The sequence below is a fragment of the Rana temporaria genome, chromosome 1 (genome assembly GCF_905171775.1).
Source record: "Rana temporaria chromosome 1, aRanTem1.1, whole genome shotgun sequence".
Lineage (NCBI taxonomy): Eukaryota > Metazoa > Chordata > Amphibia > Anura > Ranidae > Rana > Rana temporaria.
Genome location: NC_053489.1, coordinates 610,508,428 through 610,526,929, shown reverse-complemented (window position 1 = coordinate 610,526,929; position 18,502 = coordinate 610,508,428). Strand labels below are relative to the sequence as shown.

At 41.9% G+C, this 18,502-nt stretch overlaps 1 protein-coding gene across 15 annotated transcripts in view; it reads right to left on the bottom strand.

The window, feature by feature from the left end:
• The window catches only part of PROM1 (prominin 1), a 306,658-nt gene that overhangs the window by 68,638 nt on the left and 219,518 nt on the right, over positions 1–18,502 (bottom strand). For all 15 annotated transcript variants that reach the window (XR_005746346.1, XR_005746354.1, XR_005746356.1 and 12 more), the window contains 5 exons: positions 17,198–17,321; positions 8,535–8,638; positions 5,828–5,912; positions 3,465–3,611; positions 751–822 (listed from right to left, as the gene is read on the bottom strand). Coding sequence is in view for 4 of the 15 variants with exons in the window: in XM_040335216.1 (XP_040191150.1) it covers positions 751–822; positions 3,465–3,611; positions 5,828–5,912; positions 8,535–8,638; positions 17,198–17,321 (532 nt within the window). In the remaining 11 variants the exon portion in view is untranslated. The remainder of the gene's footprint in view (positions 1–750; positions 823–3,464; positions 3,612–5,827; positions 5,913–8,534; positions 8,639–17,197; positions 17,322–18,502) is intronic.

The following is an 18,502-nucleotide window of genomic DNA, read 5'->3' as shown; positions in this document are numbered from 1 at the left end:
CATTTATGATAATGAAAGCATTAACAAAAAAATGGTTGTTATTTGAAGAAAAAATTGAAATGTTAGATAAGTTAATTTATATAGATGTAGTTTGTGTTATGAAACTCATTGGATATACTGTAAAATCTATAGTAAAGGCCAATCTGCTGCATGAATTTCCGACCGTGATTATGCCCCATTGGACTTTTTCCGTTGGAAAATCCGACGGACTTAGAAAGAGAAAACAGAAAAAAAATTCTATTGGAAATTCCATTAGACTTAGCCGCCTAACAAGGCGCGCTCCGTTCTGTACTATGGAACCGTTCTAATATGAGCGACTCAAGTCGCTCCGACTTAGAAAATTGTTCCTGTACGACTTTGGGATTACTTCAGGGCGACTTGCATTGACTTCAATACAGAAGTCATTTTTGCAAGTCGCCTCTGAAGTCGTGTGCGGATCGACTTGCAGAGTCGTGCTGCAAGACGTGCTGCCCCAGTATGAACCGGCACTTAATGTTTGTAGGTTCATTTGCCCTTTTCTCATCAGAGACATGAACTCTACATTATAAAAGCATATGAACAAGAAGGAGGAAATGTATGGATGCAGGTGCCTAACTGGTTACTTTTTCTTTATTCTATCATAAGAACTTCGGGTTACGATTGCACATACACAGAACACCACCTGGGAGCGTTACATAGCTATGTGCAGCCCAATCCACTCCCATATGTCTTTTATAATCAGAAAACATGGCAAAGCCAACACAAACTCACCAATAGGTCAGCATCTGCTTCCAATTCATTGGCAAACACTAAGAGATCAGCTTTTGTACTGCTTTTTCCCACCTGTGAAATAGAGATGAATACAGATACTGTATTTATTTAGCAATGTTTAAAAAAAGATAACAGTTCATTAAGTGTAATCAGGTCTCATAGAAATGTTCCTATTACCCAGTGGCTGCTGAGAAATTGTACATCTTTTCAAAAGTAGAATCCCAGGCAAAACTTAAAGTGGTAGTAAACCCTTATCTATGCACAGTGAAGTAACTGGCCTCAGATTTACAGAGGTGAAACAAATCAAGTTGTACCTGTTTATTAGCAGCCATTTGTCCTGTACATCCTTGTAAAACTCAGAAACGAAAAGGGTTGTTCATGGATTCACTAAGCAGGGGGGTGGGAGCTGCAGTTACACACTGTACAAAAGCTCTGATTGGAGAGAAAAAAGAGACACCCTCCTTCACACAGCACACATGTGCAGAGCTGAGGCTGTCAATCAGCAGGAGCCCCCTGCCCTGTCACTATTTTTCTCTTGGTGTCAATAAAAACTTGTCATAAGTGATTCATGCTCATAGCAAAGGAATAAAACATCCGAGAGAAATTACACTTAACGGGGTTGTAAAGGTAAACGTTTTTTTTTTACTTCAGACTTTACCGGCCACCCCAGCCCCCCCCCCCCCGTTTACTTACCTTACCCCTCGAAAGTCCCGTGCTGTGAGCACGCTGTCATCTTGGCCGGCTTCCCGGCTCATTCATTGGTTGATTGAAGCAGCACAGCCATTGGCTCGCGCTGCTGTCAATTACAACCAATGATGCAGTGCGCCGGGGGGCGGGGCTGAATGATACAGTTGGCAGCTATGGCCGTCGGCTGTATCACGGGAGCGCGCCCGCAAGGACTACACACCATTTGAGCGAGCGAGCATGAATGTGTGGAGTTCTTGCAGGGAGAACCAGAGACAGCCGCCGAGTGACCACAGAAGACATGGATCGGAGCCACTCTGTGCAAAACGAGCTGCACAGTTGAGGTAAGTATAACATGTTTGTTATTTTTAAAAAATAAAAAAAATTCCTTTACAACCCCTTTAAGAGGTTAATTTACTAAAGCTGGAGATTGCAAAATAAGTCTCAGTTCTACATAGAAACTAATCAGCTTCCAGGTTTTATTGCCAAAGCTTAAAGCGGGGGTTCACCCTATCAACGAAAAAAACATTTTTTTTTTCTTTTACCATAAAATCAGGCATTGTAGCGCGAGCTACAGTATGCCTGTCCCGAATTTTTTACCCCCGTACTCACCTTGTACGCGTAGATCGAAGATACCGGGGAATGGGCGTGCCTATGGAGACGGAGAATGATTGACGGCCGGCTCTGGCGCGTCACGCTTCTCCGGAAATAGCCGAAATAGGCTTGGCTCTTCACGACGCGTGCGCATAGCCTGTGCGCAGGCGCCGTGAAGAGCCGAGACCTACTCCGGCTGTCTTCGGGGAGAGTGACGTGCCAGGGCCGGCCGTCAATCATCCTCCCTCTCCATAGGCACGCCCATTCCCCGCGGGAGCCGAAATCTACGATGTCAGATTACAAGGTGAGTCCGGGGTGAGACAATGCCTGTCTCGATGGTAAAATCGTATCGGGGGGGGGGTGAACTACCGCTTTAATTGAACAAGCTGAGGTTAGAAGCTGATTGGTTTCTCTGCAGAAGTGAGCCTGATTTTGCACTCTCCAGCTTTAGTAAATAAACCCCTTAGCGCCTTCGAGAGGGTCAAGTAAGCACTATGGGTCAGATTCACATAGAAGAGCGGCGGCGTAACGTATCGTAGATACGTTACACCGCCGCAATTTTTCATCGCAAGTGCCTGATTCACCAAGCACTTGCAATGAAAACCTACGCCGGCGGCCTCTGGCGCAAGGCGGGCCAATTCAAATGGGCGTGTGCCATTTAAATTAGGCGCGCTCCCGCGCCGGACCTACTGTGCATGCTCCGTTTCCGAACTCCCGCCGTGCTTTGCGCGAAGTGACGTAATTTTTTTGAATGGCGACGCTCGTAGCGTAATTCCGTATACCCGGAACGGCTTACGCAAACGACGTTATTTTTTACATTTCGACGCGGGAACAACGGCCATACTTTATACAGCAATAGGATTGCTGTGTAAAGTTAAGGCACCAAAAAAAAAAACTAATTTTGCGACGGGAAACTAGACTAGCGGCGACATAGCGAACGTGAAAAACCATCGGGGATCGCCATAACTCCTAATTTGCATACCCGACGCTGGTTTACGACGCGAACTCCCCCCAGCGGCGGCCGCGGTATTGCATCTTAAGATCCGACAGTGTAAAACAATTACACCTGTCGGATCTTAGGGATATCTATGCGTAACTGATTCTATGAATCAGTCGCATAGATAGAAACAGAGATACGACGGCGTATCTCATTTATCAATCTGGCCCTATAGAATTAGGTGCTTGGTTCAGATTTTATGTCCGAGGATTACAACCACTTTTTACACAGTTTTACTGCTGTTTGTGTCCCCATGAGGAACATTTCTTTTCATTTACTGTCCCAGTGACACAGAAAAATGTTAGGCGAAATATCCGCAATGAAGACACCGACAATTATAAATATGCAAGTGTTCCAATAATTCTGCACTAACATGACAGACACCCAGCCCAACTATATGATATGGAATGTATAAATGTGTTTCAAACTCAATACATACTTCTGACAGAAATGCATCAAAGTCTATGCCATCAATTCCTGTTGCACTGAATTCCCGTAAGTTCTGTTTTCCTTTATCATCAAGCAACACAATGCTGTTCAAGTTGATGTTCATTGTGTCAATCCGTTCTGATATTTCATCTACATACTAAAACAAAAAAATGTAAAATAAAAAAATGAAATACTAGTTACAGTATTCTTAGAAGAACAAAGCCTATGGTCATCCATCACTGATTTATCTGTATTTCAAGCAACCAAACATTGGGTAGAAACTGAATGAAAAGGCAGTTTATTGAGAAATTTAGGTACTTTCCATTTATATCCACCCAGTTTTTTTTACCATTTGATCACAAGAAGCTAGGAAACCATTTGTCTAAGAGCTAATTGTAATCCTTGTCTTGGTATACCCAGCGTAACACTATAAACCTGTACAGGTGACTGCATAATTCAGAATTTGTATCTGACTACCTAATTTACACATTGGGGTAATATGTTTTAAATTGCAATCAGCTAAAAAAGGAAAATCACAACACATTAAGAAATTCAAGAAACCTCTGATATCAACTTTGTGCTGAATCTATATCAACATATACTCCAACCCGAAAAGTGTGCACCGTGTGGGCTGTTGTCTCAAATAAGGGCTGACAATCACATTTTGAGGCCTCTTAAGGCCCTTTGAATAGATTGGGTAAGGGCTAGATTGGGTTCCCTTCCTTTCTTCTTCTCAGGAAATGAGTGTGTTCTACACCAGGGGTCTCCAAACTTTCTAAACAAAGGGCCAGTTAATGTCCTTCACATTTTAGGGGGGGCATGCTGTGGCCAGTGGGAGTAGAAGATGCCTCAGCATCAGTAGTAGTAAACAATGCCTCAGGCTTGGTGGTCAGTGGGGGTTACATAACACCAATGTGATGAGGAATAGTGTCCTACCATTGGTATTAGTATGAGGAATAGTACCCCATCATTGATGTCTATGGGAGGAAGATTGCTCCATTGTTGATGCCATTGAAAGGATTTTGTTGGTGTCAGTGAAAGGAATACAAAATATATAAGGGGTCCATATAGTGAACTTGGTGTTGAGTTATTCACTTTACGGACAACACAAAGGACAAGGGGGCACTCTTTACGTCTAGAGGAAAAGAGATTTCACCTCCAAATACAGAAAGGTTTCTTTACAGCAAGAGCTGTGAAAATGTGGAATAGACTCCCTCCAGAGGTGGTTCTGGCCAGCTGAGTCGATTGCTTTAAGATAGGCCTGGATACTTTCCCAAATGTACATAATATAACTGGGTACTAACATTTAAAGGTAAAGTTAATCCAGGGGAAAATCCGATTGCCTCTCGGGGGATCAGGAAGGAATTGTTTCCCCTGCTGGGAATTGTTTCCCATGCTCTGCTGGGGTTTTTCGCCTTCCTCTGGATCAACTGTGGGTATAGAATTGTTTACATGGGACTGTATGGTATTTATGTTTTATTTTTTATGGTTGAACTGGATGGAATTGTGTCTTTTTTCAACCTGACTAACTATGTAACTAACTATGAATAATGCCTCATATCAGTGAGAGGAATAGTGCCCCAAGCGCATGATAAATGCAAGCAAAAGACTGCATCTGGCCCACAAGCTGCTGTTTGGAGACTCTACATTCAATATTAATAATAAAAGTGCAGATCCTGAGATTCTAGAGGCCCTTTTGCCACTATAAAGACCTTTTTTCCATGTGGTCTTCAATCATTACCTAAACTGCAGATTATCATACACATTTCATCATTTTATCATTTCACATTTCAAGTCTTTTAGCCATCACATGTTGGCATACCACAACACATTAGTGCTAAAATACTTGGGTCAATCCTTGCAAATCTGTAAGGAGTCTATATATTTTCCCCAGGGATCCTTCCCACAAGCTGGAGGAGCAAAATATACTGGAAATTAGAAGAAACCTGAAGGGAGAGAAACATGGAGACTGACTTCTCTTTCTGGAAAGCTGTCTGAATGTCAAGACTCATTAGGTTCACTAATTGTTAGACCAATAGCATGAATAACTATGCAGATCAGGAATAAGTATTTTCAGATAGAGTTCAGCAATAGCAACCTTTGTACTTCTCTCAGCACAGGCTTCCTTTTATTGGCATCTGCCCAAATTAGTACTAGGGGGTGTGTCAGACTGCAAGCTCTTCCAGGGCCGGGATTTATGCCAGTGATTTAATGATCCCTGTAAAGTGCTGCTCCACATATCATAGTATTTAAGTAAAATACATAAATACTGTAAGCTACAAATATAACTGCACATCCTAATCATTGTATGTCTTGTGAATCCCACTCTTGCCAAAACATAAACACACCATTCAGCAAAAGAATTATTCTTACCATGCTGATGTTGAGAAATTCATTGAGATTAAAAAGATTATCAACCTGAAGTGCAGTAAAAATGCCCTTGTTGTCTTTGCAGTCACTAAGTAAAAAAAGAAAAAAAAATCAATAGACCATGGCATAATAGGTGATACTTTCTGCTATTATTCATAACTGGTTTACACGAGTACAGTGTCTCTATTTGTAGTACTTTCTCCTATCATTTTTAATCTGCAACATTTAATACAACTTGTGTAATCTATTTTTCCTGCCCTATATCTCTGTCTTAAAGGTGTATTGCGCTTACATTGTTTATGTGCTGGTGTAGGCCAAATGCTAGTCATCTCATATGTTGTGGCTCTTATATGTTCACAAAATCAATCCCACAGCTGATCAACGGTCTCTTTACATGTGTGGGTTGGTGTCTGCTGTGTATAGGCGGTGGAGATTAATGTTTTTTTGTGTTACAACACAAGGCATCATTTACCTATTTCTTTGACATTGAGTTCATTTCTATGTGTATGCAGGTGCAGTCTACTTTCTCCACTGCAGATGGCACTCAACCACAGCGACATTGCAGATGAGGGGAAGTCAAGAGGAAAATGGTTCCTCTATGGTTTCCTGGGTCACTGTGGGAGCTATCCAATTGGATGCTGGCATCCCATGTGACTCTGGCAGCCATCTTGAGTAAGCAAGACTCTATTTAAGACCCTGGCTCCTAGGCTTGGTGCGCATTTAGTTTGTGGGTAGTGTAGGGACAGGTCACCTAATAGTGAGAGGTTAGCAGCAGAGAGGTTCCAGAGGAGTAGGGAAAGAGCAGGGAATTGCTATCCTCCCCGTTTGGGTTCGGACCGGCCAAGCTGCATTCCATACCTCGAGACAGACCCTGTCAGTGCACCCGAGACCTACTGTTATTCTGCGTTGCAATATTCTGTGATTGTGCCCAGTTAGGTTGTCTTTTCGCCCTGTAGTGCTTTATTGAACTTCAATTACAATGCAGTTCTGTTATTACAACTGGACTCTGAGTGTTTACTGCCACCACACCACACTGCAACTACCCACATATTTGATGAAGGCTTCTTAACCGAAATGTGTCACCGTATAGCCTGTACACGTGTACCAATGTAACCAACAAAGTACTTTTATTCAAGAGCATCTGAGTTGCCAGCCCTTTTTGATTCAACCCACATATATACCACAATGAAGCTGCAGTGTGGTGGCCAATTGTGACTTCAGCTGAGCTCCCTGCAACCCATCTTAAGGCAGCACTGTGGTGGGAACAAGAAAGCGGGAAAACAAATGTTATTGTGTGCCTTGACATTAAGCCTACGTTGATCTGTGCAGATCAGTACAACTGAACTGAACTGGTGTGAATATGCTCTTTTACATGTGTCCGAGTGATGTATGTGCAGGGCGACCTTGCCATTCCAGGTATAGTATTACTTTTTGTAATCTTGCTGATCCCTTAACTATAGACAGGCCAGACTTGTAAATTATCCTCTGTACAAAAGATTGTTCCATAACAAAAAATGATTGTACATATAAAAAATAAACATAACACCTTGTCAGGTAATGCAGAACTAATGTGTTAATGTTAGAAGCAATACACACATATAAAATCACTTTATTATCTTAAAATATATCCAGAGCCAAAACTAATTTTTTTCGTTTTTGAAAGATATTTCATCTCACTTCCACTTTCTATTGTGTCTGCAGCACAGGATGTAAAATGAAATCTCACAAATCAGACACAAATGGCAAAAAAATTATCTGAGAGGGGTTTCGCTCTTTTCAAAAAGAAAACGGTTTTGGCTAGATAGATATACTAGCTATGGTTTCGTATCGAAAAACAACCAAGTAATATAATTCATTGTATATAATAGTGATTTCCAGCGCTCCAAATAAAAAAGAAGAATTACAACCAATGCTGCTACTTACAACCATAAAAATCAAAACCAGTGAAAATTTTATATATATACCAAAGTGCCTATATAGCAAAATTCACAATAGCGCAACAATGATACCTAATTAGTTCAGTGTTCAATACAAAAATATAATGATCAAATATATATAATATTCCATGTGCAAAGAAAAGGTAACAAATATATAATAGATAGTAAAAAGATAGTCCAATAGCCGTCCTCTTTAATCAACAAACAAAATGTGGTGATAGTCCCAATTCAGAAAAAACACAGTAAGGTATCCACCACCATATGTGTCGCATCAGACCCGCTTCCATCGGGTGGAAACTCACCAAATGTATTTCTTAATTGGGACATCACTGGGACTATCATCAAATTTTTTTGTTGTTGAAAGAGGACTGCTATTGGACTCTTGTTTTGTTTTTCTTTTCATGACATCTCAATTTTACTATCTTTTACATATTTTTTACATTTTCTTTGCACATGGAATATTATATATATTTGATCATTCTATTTTTGTAATGAACACTGAACTAATTAGGTGTCATTGTTGCAATACTGTGAAGTTTGCTATATATGCACATTGGTAGATACATTTCATTTTCACTGGTTTTAATATAATTCATACATCTGGCAAAAAAAATTGCTGAACAAAGAAATCATTCAGATAAACAACCTTTCTGATACAAATTAATATCAGACTCAAAATTACATGTTTTTTCAGACCACAATCTTATGTCTTTTGGTGTTTCTCAGAAATGTTATGTCTATGGGTGTCATCATACACCATGATCGATTCCTACCTGTACACTTTTTCAAATGTAAGATTAACATTGGCATTTTGGTATAAGACTCCAGACAAGTAATTTTTCCACTGTGAGTTCAGCAGATAAGGGGTATCCAGAACCTACAGAATGCACAGAATTATGTTCAGTACAACACATCAGATACGATACACAACCATATTATCATACTATTATCATACTCTAAAATAAATGTTAAAGCGGAACCCTGCAAATTATATAAAAAAATCTACCTTTGGGGGGGGTAGGGGTGTCTAGGGGTGCAGGGATAAGGTGTATTACTTACCACATTCAACAGCAGGCTCCCTCAGGCCTCGTACACACGACCAAGGAACTTGGTGGGCGAAAACACATTGTTTTCCTCGTCGAGTTCTTGTTAGGCTTGTCGAGGAACTCGACAAGCCAATTTTCTCCATTCCCATCGAGGAAAACGAGAACATGCTCTCTTTTTGGCTCATCGAGTTCCTAGACAGTTTCCTCGCTGAAAAATGTACACACGACCAGTTTCCTCTGCAAAAAAAATCTCCCACCAAGTTTCTTGACGGATTCTGCCGAGGAAACCGGTCGTGTGTACGAGGCCTCAATGCATGCAAGCAGTCCAGCACTGCTGTTTCCCTAAGGCACACTCAGCCCTTGTAACTTGCTCGTGTTCTCCACATATAATGCAGGGTTAATAGCCCTCCACTGTACATGATGATGCTGAGGGACTGATCACAGATCACCCAGAGCCTGGTGATTCAGGTAATATAAGGACAAGTCTAGAGCCTGTGGCATCAAAGGATGGGTTAATACAGCTTATCCCAGCACTGTGAAATCTCATGTCAGCGAGTTGTCACAGAGCAGGTGTCCCCAAATGAGGACTTCTCTAACCAACTGCTCTGGTGACCATTTAAAATGCTTGGGATTTCCCCTCCATGACAATAGTCTCCCTAGTGGGTACGGAGACAGCACTTAAAACTTGACCCTTCCCCACTCTGTCCCAAACTAAAAAGATTAAAACAATTTGCCTTTACATAAACTTTAAGAACTTGTTAGGCTTTGTAAGCCAATATAAACACATTTCTGTTTCAACAAAATAGCACAAAGACTGTAAATCTCATCAAAGCAGTTTTACTTTTATATGATAATATTGTCTGTATATGATCATCATCCATCCAAAGAAACATTATTCTGGATGGGCCAAAAAGCAAGATAAGTACGTATATGGCAGTGTGTAATCACTACACCTTCTTGCTAGTGAATGTATTTTATGTCATTTTTTTGGAACAGTTTTTCTTTTTAGATATTTCTATTTTCAAAGAAACTTTCACATCACTGGCTCACATCTAAGGCCTTGTACACACGACCGGATCTGTCCGATGAAAACGGTCCACGGACCGTTTTCATCGGACATGTCCGCTGGGATCATTTGGTCTGATAGCTGTACACACACATCAGACTGTATTGTGGCTCGCCGCGATGATGACGCAGCGACGTGCACGACCCTGGAAGGTTAATGCTTCCACGCATGCGTCGAATCACTTCGACGCATGCGAGGGCTTTCGGCCGAGCAGACATGTCCGGTGAGACGTACAGATGACCGAACATGTCCGACGGACAGGCTTCCAGCGGACATGTTTCTTAGCATGCTAAGAAACATTTGTCCGCTGGAAACCTGTCCGCTAGGCCGGGAATCCGGTCCGGTCGGCCGTACAGACGACCGAACATGTCCGCGGAAACTGGTCCGCAGACCAGTTTCAGCAGACATGTTCGGTCGTGTGTACGAGGCCTTAGAAGCATGTCGTATTTTATTTTAAATTGCACGGTGTCTATATGACTATTGCATTAGTATTTGTAGACATGGTTAGCACCTAACTAATACCTTCCATACTAAGCAGTATAGATATTTGAGCATAATGGAACACCAAAGTTTCCGACTCCTCAGGGGCAGTATTGTGACAGATGGACAGTAACACCAGCCTATAGCGACAAGGTGCCCAGTGAAGTCATTTTAAAGTAATTGCAGCTTAAGAGAATGTTGTATTGGTTCAATCAATCCTTAGAAAATATATGAACTAGAGCTCACTTTTAAAATGACTATGGAATCATTCGGTAAGGCTCATATTTAAAATATTTCTGTCCTTCCTTATTCCAAGTTATGCTATTGCATCTAAGTTGTTAGGGGTGTGGATGAATCAGGTATTTAGAAGAACTATTTGTACATTTTTTAGCTGTACAGCAATATGAAATTCTTGGTGTTTCAGCCTAAGGCAGCTGTCTGAAAAGATGTTCCTTCTCTTGAAATGTGCTAACCCTAAACATTAAAGACACACCACATGAAATGTGGCTTCTAAAAACTTTTTGTGGCTCAACACTACTTTCTTTGTATCTGACATGTTCTCAAATGGTACAAGACAGTAGGGCTGGTTTGTGTACTGATAGCTAGGATATTTATTTGTTATGTAACATCAGCAGTTTTACTATAGGATCTAACTTTTATCTGCAAGTTGTGTAAAATGATGATGCAATTTGCAACTTTTGACCTGGTTACGGCAGAGTAATATCAGCAGGCTACAATGATCATGAATGGTTTATAAACCAGACTGGGTGCAATGGCAGGAAATAGATGCCAATGTATACAGACATCTTGAACTGTTATACCACGTACACACGATCGGAATTTCCTACAACAAATGTTCGATGAGAGCTTGTTGTCGGAAATTCCGACCGTGTGTAGGCTCAATCGGACATTTGCTGTCGGAATTTCCCGACAACAAAAATTTGAGAGCTGGTTCTCAAATTTTGCGACAACAAAATGCGCGCTCGAAAATTTTGAGTGTGTTTAGACAATTCCGACGCACAAAATTCCACTCCTACTCTGAATCAAGTTGGAAGCGATCGGTCTGGTAAAACTAGCGTTCGTAATGGAGATAGCACATTCATCACGCTGTAACGGACTGAAAAGCGTGACGCAAATGGACTTCTACTAACACAAGATTAGCAGAAGGAGCCCAAAGGGTGGCGCACTTGGTATTGAACTTCCCTTTTATAGTGCCGTCGTATGTGTTGTACGTGACCCCGTTCTTGGTGATCTGAATTTCCGACAACATTTGTGCGACCGTGTGTATGCAAGACAAGTTTGAGCTAACATCCGTCGGAAAAAAATCCACGGTTTTGTTGTCGGAATGTCCGATCGTGTGTATGCGTTATAAGGATTCCTATCGCTGGAATAAATATATTAAGACTAGGCAGGAACTCTTTCTCATTTCCCAGCAGCCATCCAATGTAGTGGAAAATTATAGTATATGTTCCAGGCAACCCAATAAAAAAAAGTGTTTCTGGTAACCAAATGAATAAGTGCGTTGTCATTCTCTGGACCCTGGAGGAGAAAAAGTAAAATACCATTCCTGATAATCTACTGAAAACTGTAGTGTCAATGGTAGAATAGTCATAGTCTAATCTTTGGTTTTTGTTTAGTGAGAAAATCATGACATTGACATTGTCCCTGTTTTTTTTATGAAAAAAATGAAAGGGCAAGTCTAAAAGCACAGTGAAAAAATGTGTTGTGCCAATCTGGTTAATGAGATCTGTTTCTGCTTTTAGCCTACTATATTTCAGTAGGAACCTGAAGGTCTGAATGTTATAGAGCCAGATCTGAACCCAGGGCCTCAGTTCGGTCTGGCAGTAGCGCTTCTTGCTGTCCCACCTGAGATGCTGGACAGATCCTTGTCTGTTTCTTTGAACAACCTTACTTTCTATATTGTTTCTGGTGACCTTTGAACTCCTTGCTCCTCATATGCACTTCCTATTTAAGCCATGCCTTTGCACTTCCTGTTTACCAGAATACTGTGCTCTTCTCCAACCAACATCTTGCTCAACTTTGCCTCCACTTGATTCCAACCTGCAACCACTTGTTACTGACAACTGGCTTGTTTACGGACCACTCTTTTTCTTGATACCTACCTGCTACATCTTCTATCAGATCCTAGCTTACTCACCTCCTGGTGGGGAGATCCTGAGGACCACAACCTGGTACTAGTATGCAGAAAAGCCCATCTCCACCATCAGAAGCTCTGCTTACACACAATGCCTCTTTGAGACCATGTCACCTGCCAGGGGACCTGCTTGTGTATTATCCTACTGGTTTCTGTGGATACCTTTCTGCAGCTATAGTTACTGGCCTCCCAGCCTGACCCCTGATTGTGACAGAATGTTAGCACTGGCTCTGCGTACTGTATTGTGGCTTACAGTGATAAACAAGGCCTGCTTTCGGAAGCAGATCTGAAGTGCACAAAATTAATTTTAACCTGCAATGTCATGCAATCATTTTTGAGTTGTTCAGGCTAATAATTATATGAACTGATTCTACCGGTTTGTATGAAGAGGCCCAGAGCAAAATGGTCAGAAGCATAGGGGCAGAGCTTACATGACTAGGTTTAAAGTCACCACCGGGTGAACTTCCCACCCATCTTCCCCTTTTTTGAAGAAAGCAGTTAAGAACAGTAGGGTCTTGCAGTTGTTTGAGTCATAGCAGCTGTTGGGGTCTGAAATTACTTGTATGTTGCTTTTTGGATAAAAATGTAAACTGGGTAGGAACCATCTTAGTTAAAGGGGTTTTCCACCCATTTTTTAAGTTTATTAAAAGTCAGCAGCTACAAAAAGTGTAGCTGCTGGCTTTTAATAAACTGACACTTACCTACGCCGGCCGGGGGTCCGCTCCTCTCCTCCCCGGCCGGCGTCTTCATTGTCACTGTGGGTACCCGGCCGTGACAGCTTTCGGCTTCACGGCCGGGCACCCACTGTGCATGCGCGAGCGGCACTGCGCATGCGCGCGCGGCCCGGCGCTGCACTGTTTGATTGGACAGGCGATCGCCTAGGACCTGACGTGTACTAGGCGATCGCCTACAGGGAGGGGCTGCCAAAAGGCGATTAGGCATAATCGCCTTTGCAGCCCCTCGGCGGAAGGAGGAAGTGGGACAGGAAGTCCCCTTCTCCTGAAGCCCCCACTCCCCCACCAAAAAAATTACATGCCAAATGTGGCCTGTAAGGGGGAGAGGAGTGGGTTAAGAGAAAGTTCCATTTTTGGGTGGAACTCCTCTTTAAGGCATCCCCTATGGGATCCCCAATGAGTGCTTAAGTGTCAGTAAACTTGTTGTTTATTTAATGTGCTAAATCTGCTGTTAATTGTGCAATCATCTCTGATGACTGGAGGCTAATGGCTGGAGGCCAATCTTTGAGGTTACACAAATACAGGGATTTCATGGGAAGTACCTTCAAAGTACCCAATTTGAATTGTGTGCGAACTGAATTATGTTATTTATAATTTTTTTGCTAATAAAGGGAGGCTATGGGCCATTAAACTACACTTTGTGTTGTATGCTGGCTGTTTATTAGTTATTTATTGGTGTATAAGAATAATGATGAAGAAGTTTGGGAGACAGGTCTTTTTTAATGCCCTAGTCATGAACATCACAAATAAAGTAGTAATCACTAAGGCCCCGTACACACGGTCGGTTTGGTCCGATGAGAATGAACCGAAGTTCATTTTCATCGGACCAAACCGACCGTGTGTATAGGCTATCGGTCTGTTTTCCTTCGGTACAAACTTTCTAAACATGCTTCAAAACCGAACCGATGGACCGCTGCCCCATCGGACCAAACCGATGGTTAGTACAGAAAAGCATCGGTTCAAAACCCGCGCATGCTCAGAATCAAGTCGACGCATGCTTGGAAGCATTGAACTTCGTTTTATTCAGCACAGCGTGTGTTTTACGTCACCGTGTTCTGACCCGATCGGATTTTGAACTTATGTAGGTAGATTCAGGTAGAGTTGGTCCGGCCGACCTAACTCAGAATCTGCGCCGACCTATGTTTAAGTGTATTCTCAAACAGAGATACGCTTAAACATATCTAAGATACGACGGCTTGCGCCGTCCTATCTTAGGTTGCAATATTGAGTCTGGCCGCTAGGTGGCGCTTCCATTGCGTTCGGCGTAGAATATGTAAATCAGTAGATACGCCTATTCACGAACGTACGCCTGGCCCGCCGCAGTACATTTACGCCGTTTACGTAACGCATTACAGGCCTAAAGTTATTCCATTAAATAGATGGAATAGTAATGTTAAGTATGGCCGCCGTTCCCGCGTCGAAATTCTAAATTTTTACGTTGTTTGCGTAAGTCGTCCGTGAATAGGGATTTACGTCATTTACGTCCACGTCGAAATCAATAGGCCCGTGCGGTGGACGTAGCAGCAATGCACTCTGGAAAAAGTAGGTGCCCGGCGCATGCGCAGTTTAAAAAAGACGTCAATCACGTCGGGTCAAAGCATATTGACATAAAACACGCCCCCTCAGGCAAATTTGAATTAGGCGCCCTTACGCCCGCCCGCTTTAGGCTACGCCGCCGTAACTTAGCAGGCAAGTACTTTGTGAATCAAGTACTTGCCTCGCTAACTTAGGGCGGCGTAGCCTAAACACGCTAAGCTACGCCGCTGCAAAGTTGGGTCAATCTCTCTGAATCTACCTAAAGGTGTGTACACACATCAGGCCGTATGGCCACTTCAGAGGTGAACCAATGAAAACGGTCCGTCGGACCATTCTCATCGGTTTTGTCCGACCGTGTGTACGGGGCCTCAGTGGTGGCTGCTTGAGAGCTGAGCCCCATTCTGAATGTTTTACAGACTGATGAATACATTGGTCATTTTTAAAAACCTGTGCATGTATTTTGTATTTTTTGAGTGGTATGTGTCTAGAACTACTGTCAGTTTTTAACTGATGAGGAGATTGCCCTTTCGGTTTGTCTTGGTGACTACTGTCACTGGTACTGAAAGTCTCCTGGTGTAAATACGCAACAGGAATTGAAGGGGAATTTATAAATAGATAGTTTAACCTAAAAAGTTATTTTAATTGAGGCATTTGTTATATATGTAGCATGGACAAAAATGTCAAATATCTCATTCAGGTATAGGAACTGTTGGTAGGTTTATTGGCCCTAGTATGTGCATGTATGAATGTGAGCTAGGGGTCTTAGATTGTAAGATACATGAGGGCAGGGACTGATGTGAATGTGCAAGATATATGTAAAGTGCTGCGTAAATTGATGGCACTAGAAAAGCAAGTGTTTTAGGGCTAGTATGGTAGTCCTTTAAAAGCCCTATCATTTTTTTTGGTGGCCCTGAAAGTTAACAGCCTATATAAAAATACTGTATTTTGAATTTAAATTAGAAACAAAGTCTATGGTTAATATATAACAGTTAAGCAATTCTGGGTAGTAGAAAAATTCCAAGCTGGTCACTGGTGCCTGGAGCTCAGTGTGAAAGTTGGTGATTGACAGTTCTAGGCTTTTATACAGGCTACAGCTTGAGAAGGTATGCACTACAACATGATCTAAAAAGAGAGGTAAATGAGATTCCTGCCCAAAGCTTCATATTTGTATGGATTATATGTGGACATTGCTCACATCACACGCCAAAAAACATTTTTACAATGCTCTATTAAATAATGTTTTTTTTTTTTTTAAATTAAGAATTTAGTGAGGTGAAACAATGACAAGTACAAGTTAACATCAGTAGACAAGATCAAATACAATGGCCCAGATTCTCGTAGGAGTTACGCCGTCGTAACTCTGAGTGTGAGGCGTCGTATCTATGCGCCTGATTCTTGGAATCAGTTACGCATAGATTTGTCTTAGATCCGACCGGCGTAAGTCTCTTACGCCGTCGTATCCAAGTTGCATATTTACGCTGGCCGCTAGGTGGCGCTTCCGTCGATTTACGCGTCGAATATGGTAACGAGCTATTTACGCCGATTCTCAATCGTACGTGCGGCCGGCGCATTGTTTCACGTCGTTTCCGTAAGGATTTTTGGGGCATAAAGTTACCCCTGCTCTATGAGGCGTACATGAGGCGTACCAATGTTGGGTATGGACGTCGGAAACCAAATTTTTTCACGTTTTACATTGTTTGCGTAAGTCGTCCGTGAATGGGGCTGGACGTAAGTTACGTTCACGTCGACTAGGCATTGTGCGGGCGCAATTTAATTTGAAAATTCGATGTGATTCTGAGCATACGTGCGCATGCGCCGTTCGACAAAAGCGTCATTTACGTGGGGTCACATAACATTTACATACAACACGCCCCCTACCAGCCTAGTTTGAATTAGGCGGGCTTAGGCTGTATCAGATACACTACGCCGCCGTAACTTAGAGCGGAAGATGTTTCTGAATAGGGGACCTGCCACTCTAAGTTACGGCGGCGTAGTGTATCTGAGATATGCTACGTCCACCTAAAGATAGGCGTTTTTTAGAGAATCTGGGCCAATGCCTACAGATTTACTTTATTGATTGAACCAGATTTATTACTTTTTAGGTAACTTATAGAAATGTTAATTATGCCTAAACAGTATTATGTCTTAAATGTCTACAGCCCTATTGCTGTGTATCTGCACTGCTGCCTTTAACTGATAGTCTTCATAGATTTGGACTGAGATTTGGTGATGTCACTTCTGTGTTACTCATTGTTCTCCTTGCTGGAAAGGATATGCAGTGCAAGAATCTCCCTGCTTTAGTTTTTATGTATTTTGTAGATTAAGTGTTTTCTCCGCCTCTCCTGCTGTACCGTTTTCCAACTCTCCACAGTACCCTCAGGCCCCAAGTCAAGATTATATTATTAAAAATAATTCTCACCTTAAACAAAGACTTGTCTTGAAATGGCTCACATACCAGCTTTTCAATATTTCCACCAGCCAGGAATGTGATGATTACAACGAGCATAAGGACCCAGGAGAAGAGGAAGCTAAATCCAACACCACTGTGTAACAACAAATAAAGACATTATTAAAGAAGAAAAAGACATTGGGATAATTATACAAATTTTCAATAAAAGTGACAGTTATTTTCAGCTAAGTTCAATGAGACTTGAAATTCAGAGTCACATGGATAAATCAGAGAGCCGTATCCTTATGTTAAAGATTTGTGAATCAAATATCTTCAAATTTTCTTTTATTTGATTTTAAAACAAGCAGAGAACAGAAAAAGAGGCACAGACATTACAGGTATCTACCAATAACATTATCAGAGGTTCGGTTCGTACATTCTCTTCATCTCGTAACCTCGCCTCTGCCACAGTCTCATATTTCTTCATATTATTGACCGTAATTGGCCCATCCCTGTTCATATTACTCCATTTCCTAATCCTTAAGTTTACCAAATAAACACATTCAGACATTTAGATATCTAGTCCCCCTCCCCTCGAGGCCTCCTCTTGTCCTCGAGCCGGGGAGGAGAAATTTTCTATCCCTCTCTTAATCTATCTCGTTCTGTTTCAGTTATTCTTTTTACCCTCTAACCACCCCTCCCCCCCCAAAAAAAACAAGAGACCACTCCCTCTCCTCCACACCCCCCAGTTCCACCTCCCCCTCTATTCAGATTACGTCTATCAGATTTTTCCCCTCCTCTGAGTATTTAAAACGATTCCATTCCACCCACGTCTCCTTACAGACCCCCCTTTTCTGCCGAGAGGTCCAAACCAAGTCCTCCATCCTATTCAAGTCTTCTACTCGCTTAAGCCACATCCCTACTGATGGGGGCTGTGTCTGCTTCCACATCACTGGATCATACATAGTTAATATTATTAATATTGTTTTATATGCTTTATTCAGCACCAGCAGTTTGTGCAGACCTTTACAATATAAAGAGAACTTAACAATATAAAGAGACACAGATAAGTTACAATACAAGTCAATACAAGAGGGATAGGGGGGCCATGCTCCTTATCAGAATGTTGGGAATTGTTCATGTATTCAAAGCTGCTCCATCCTTTGAAATTGAACAAAAGAAGACATCTTCATATGGGGATAGATGTGCTCAGCTCATCTATAGAGGGCCCAGCTCATGAGAGCTTACACTCCAATTGGAAGGGGAAAGTGGTACAAATGGTAAATTATGATCTAGGTTTTGGAAAGATTTCATTTGAGGAAATGGTGTGCCATC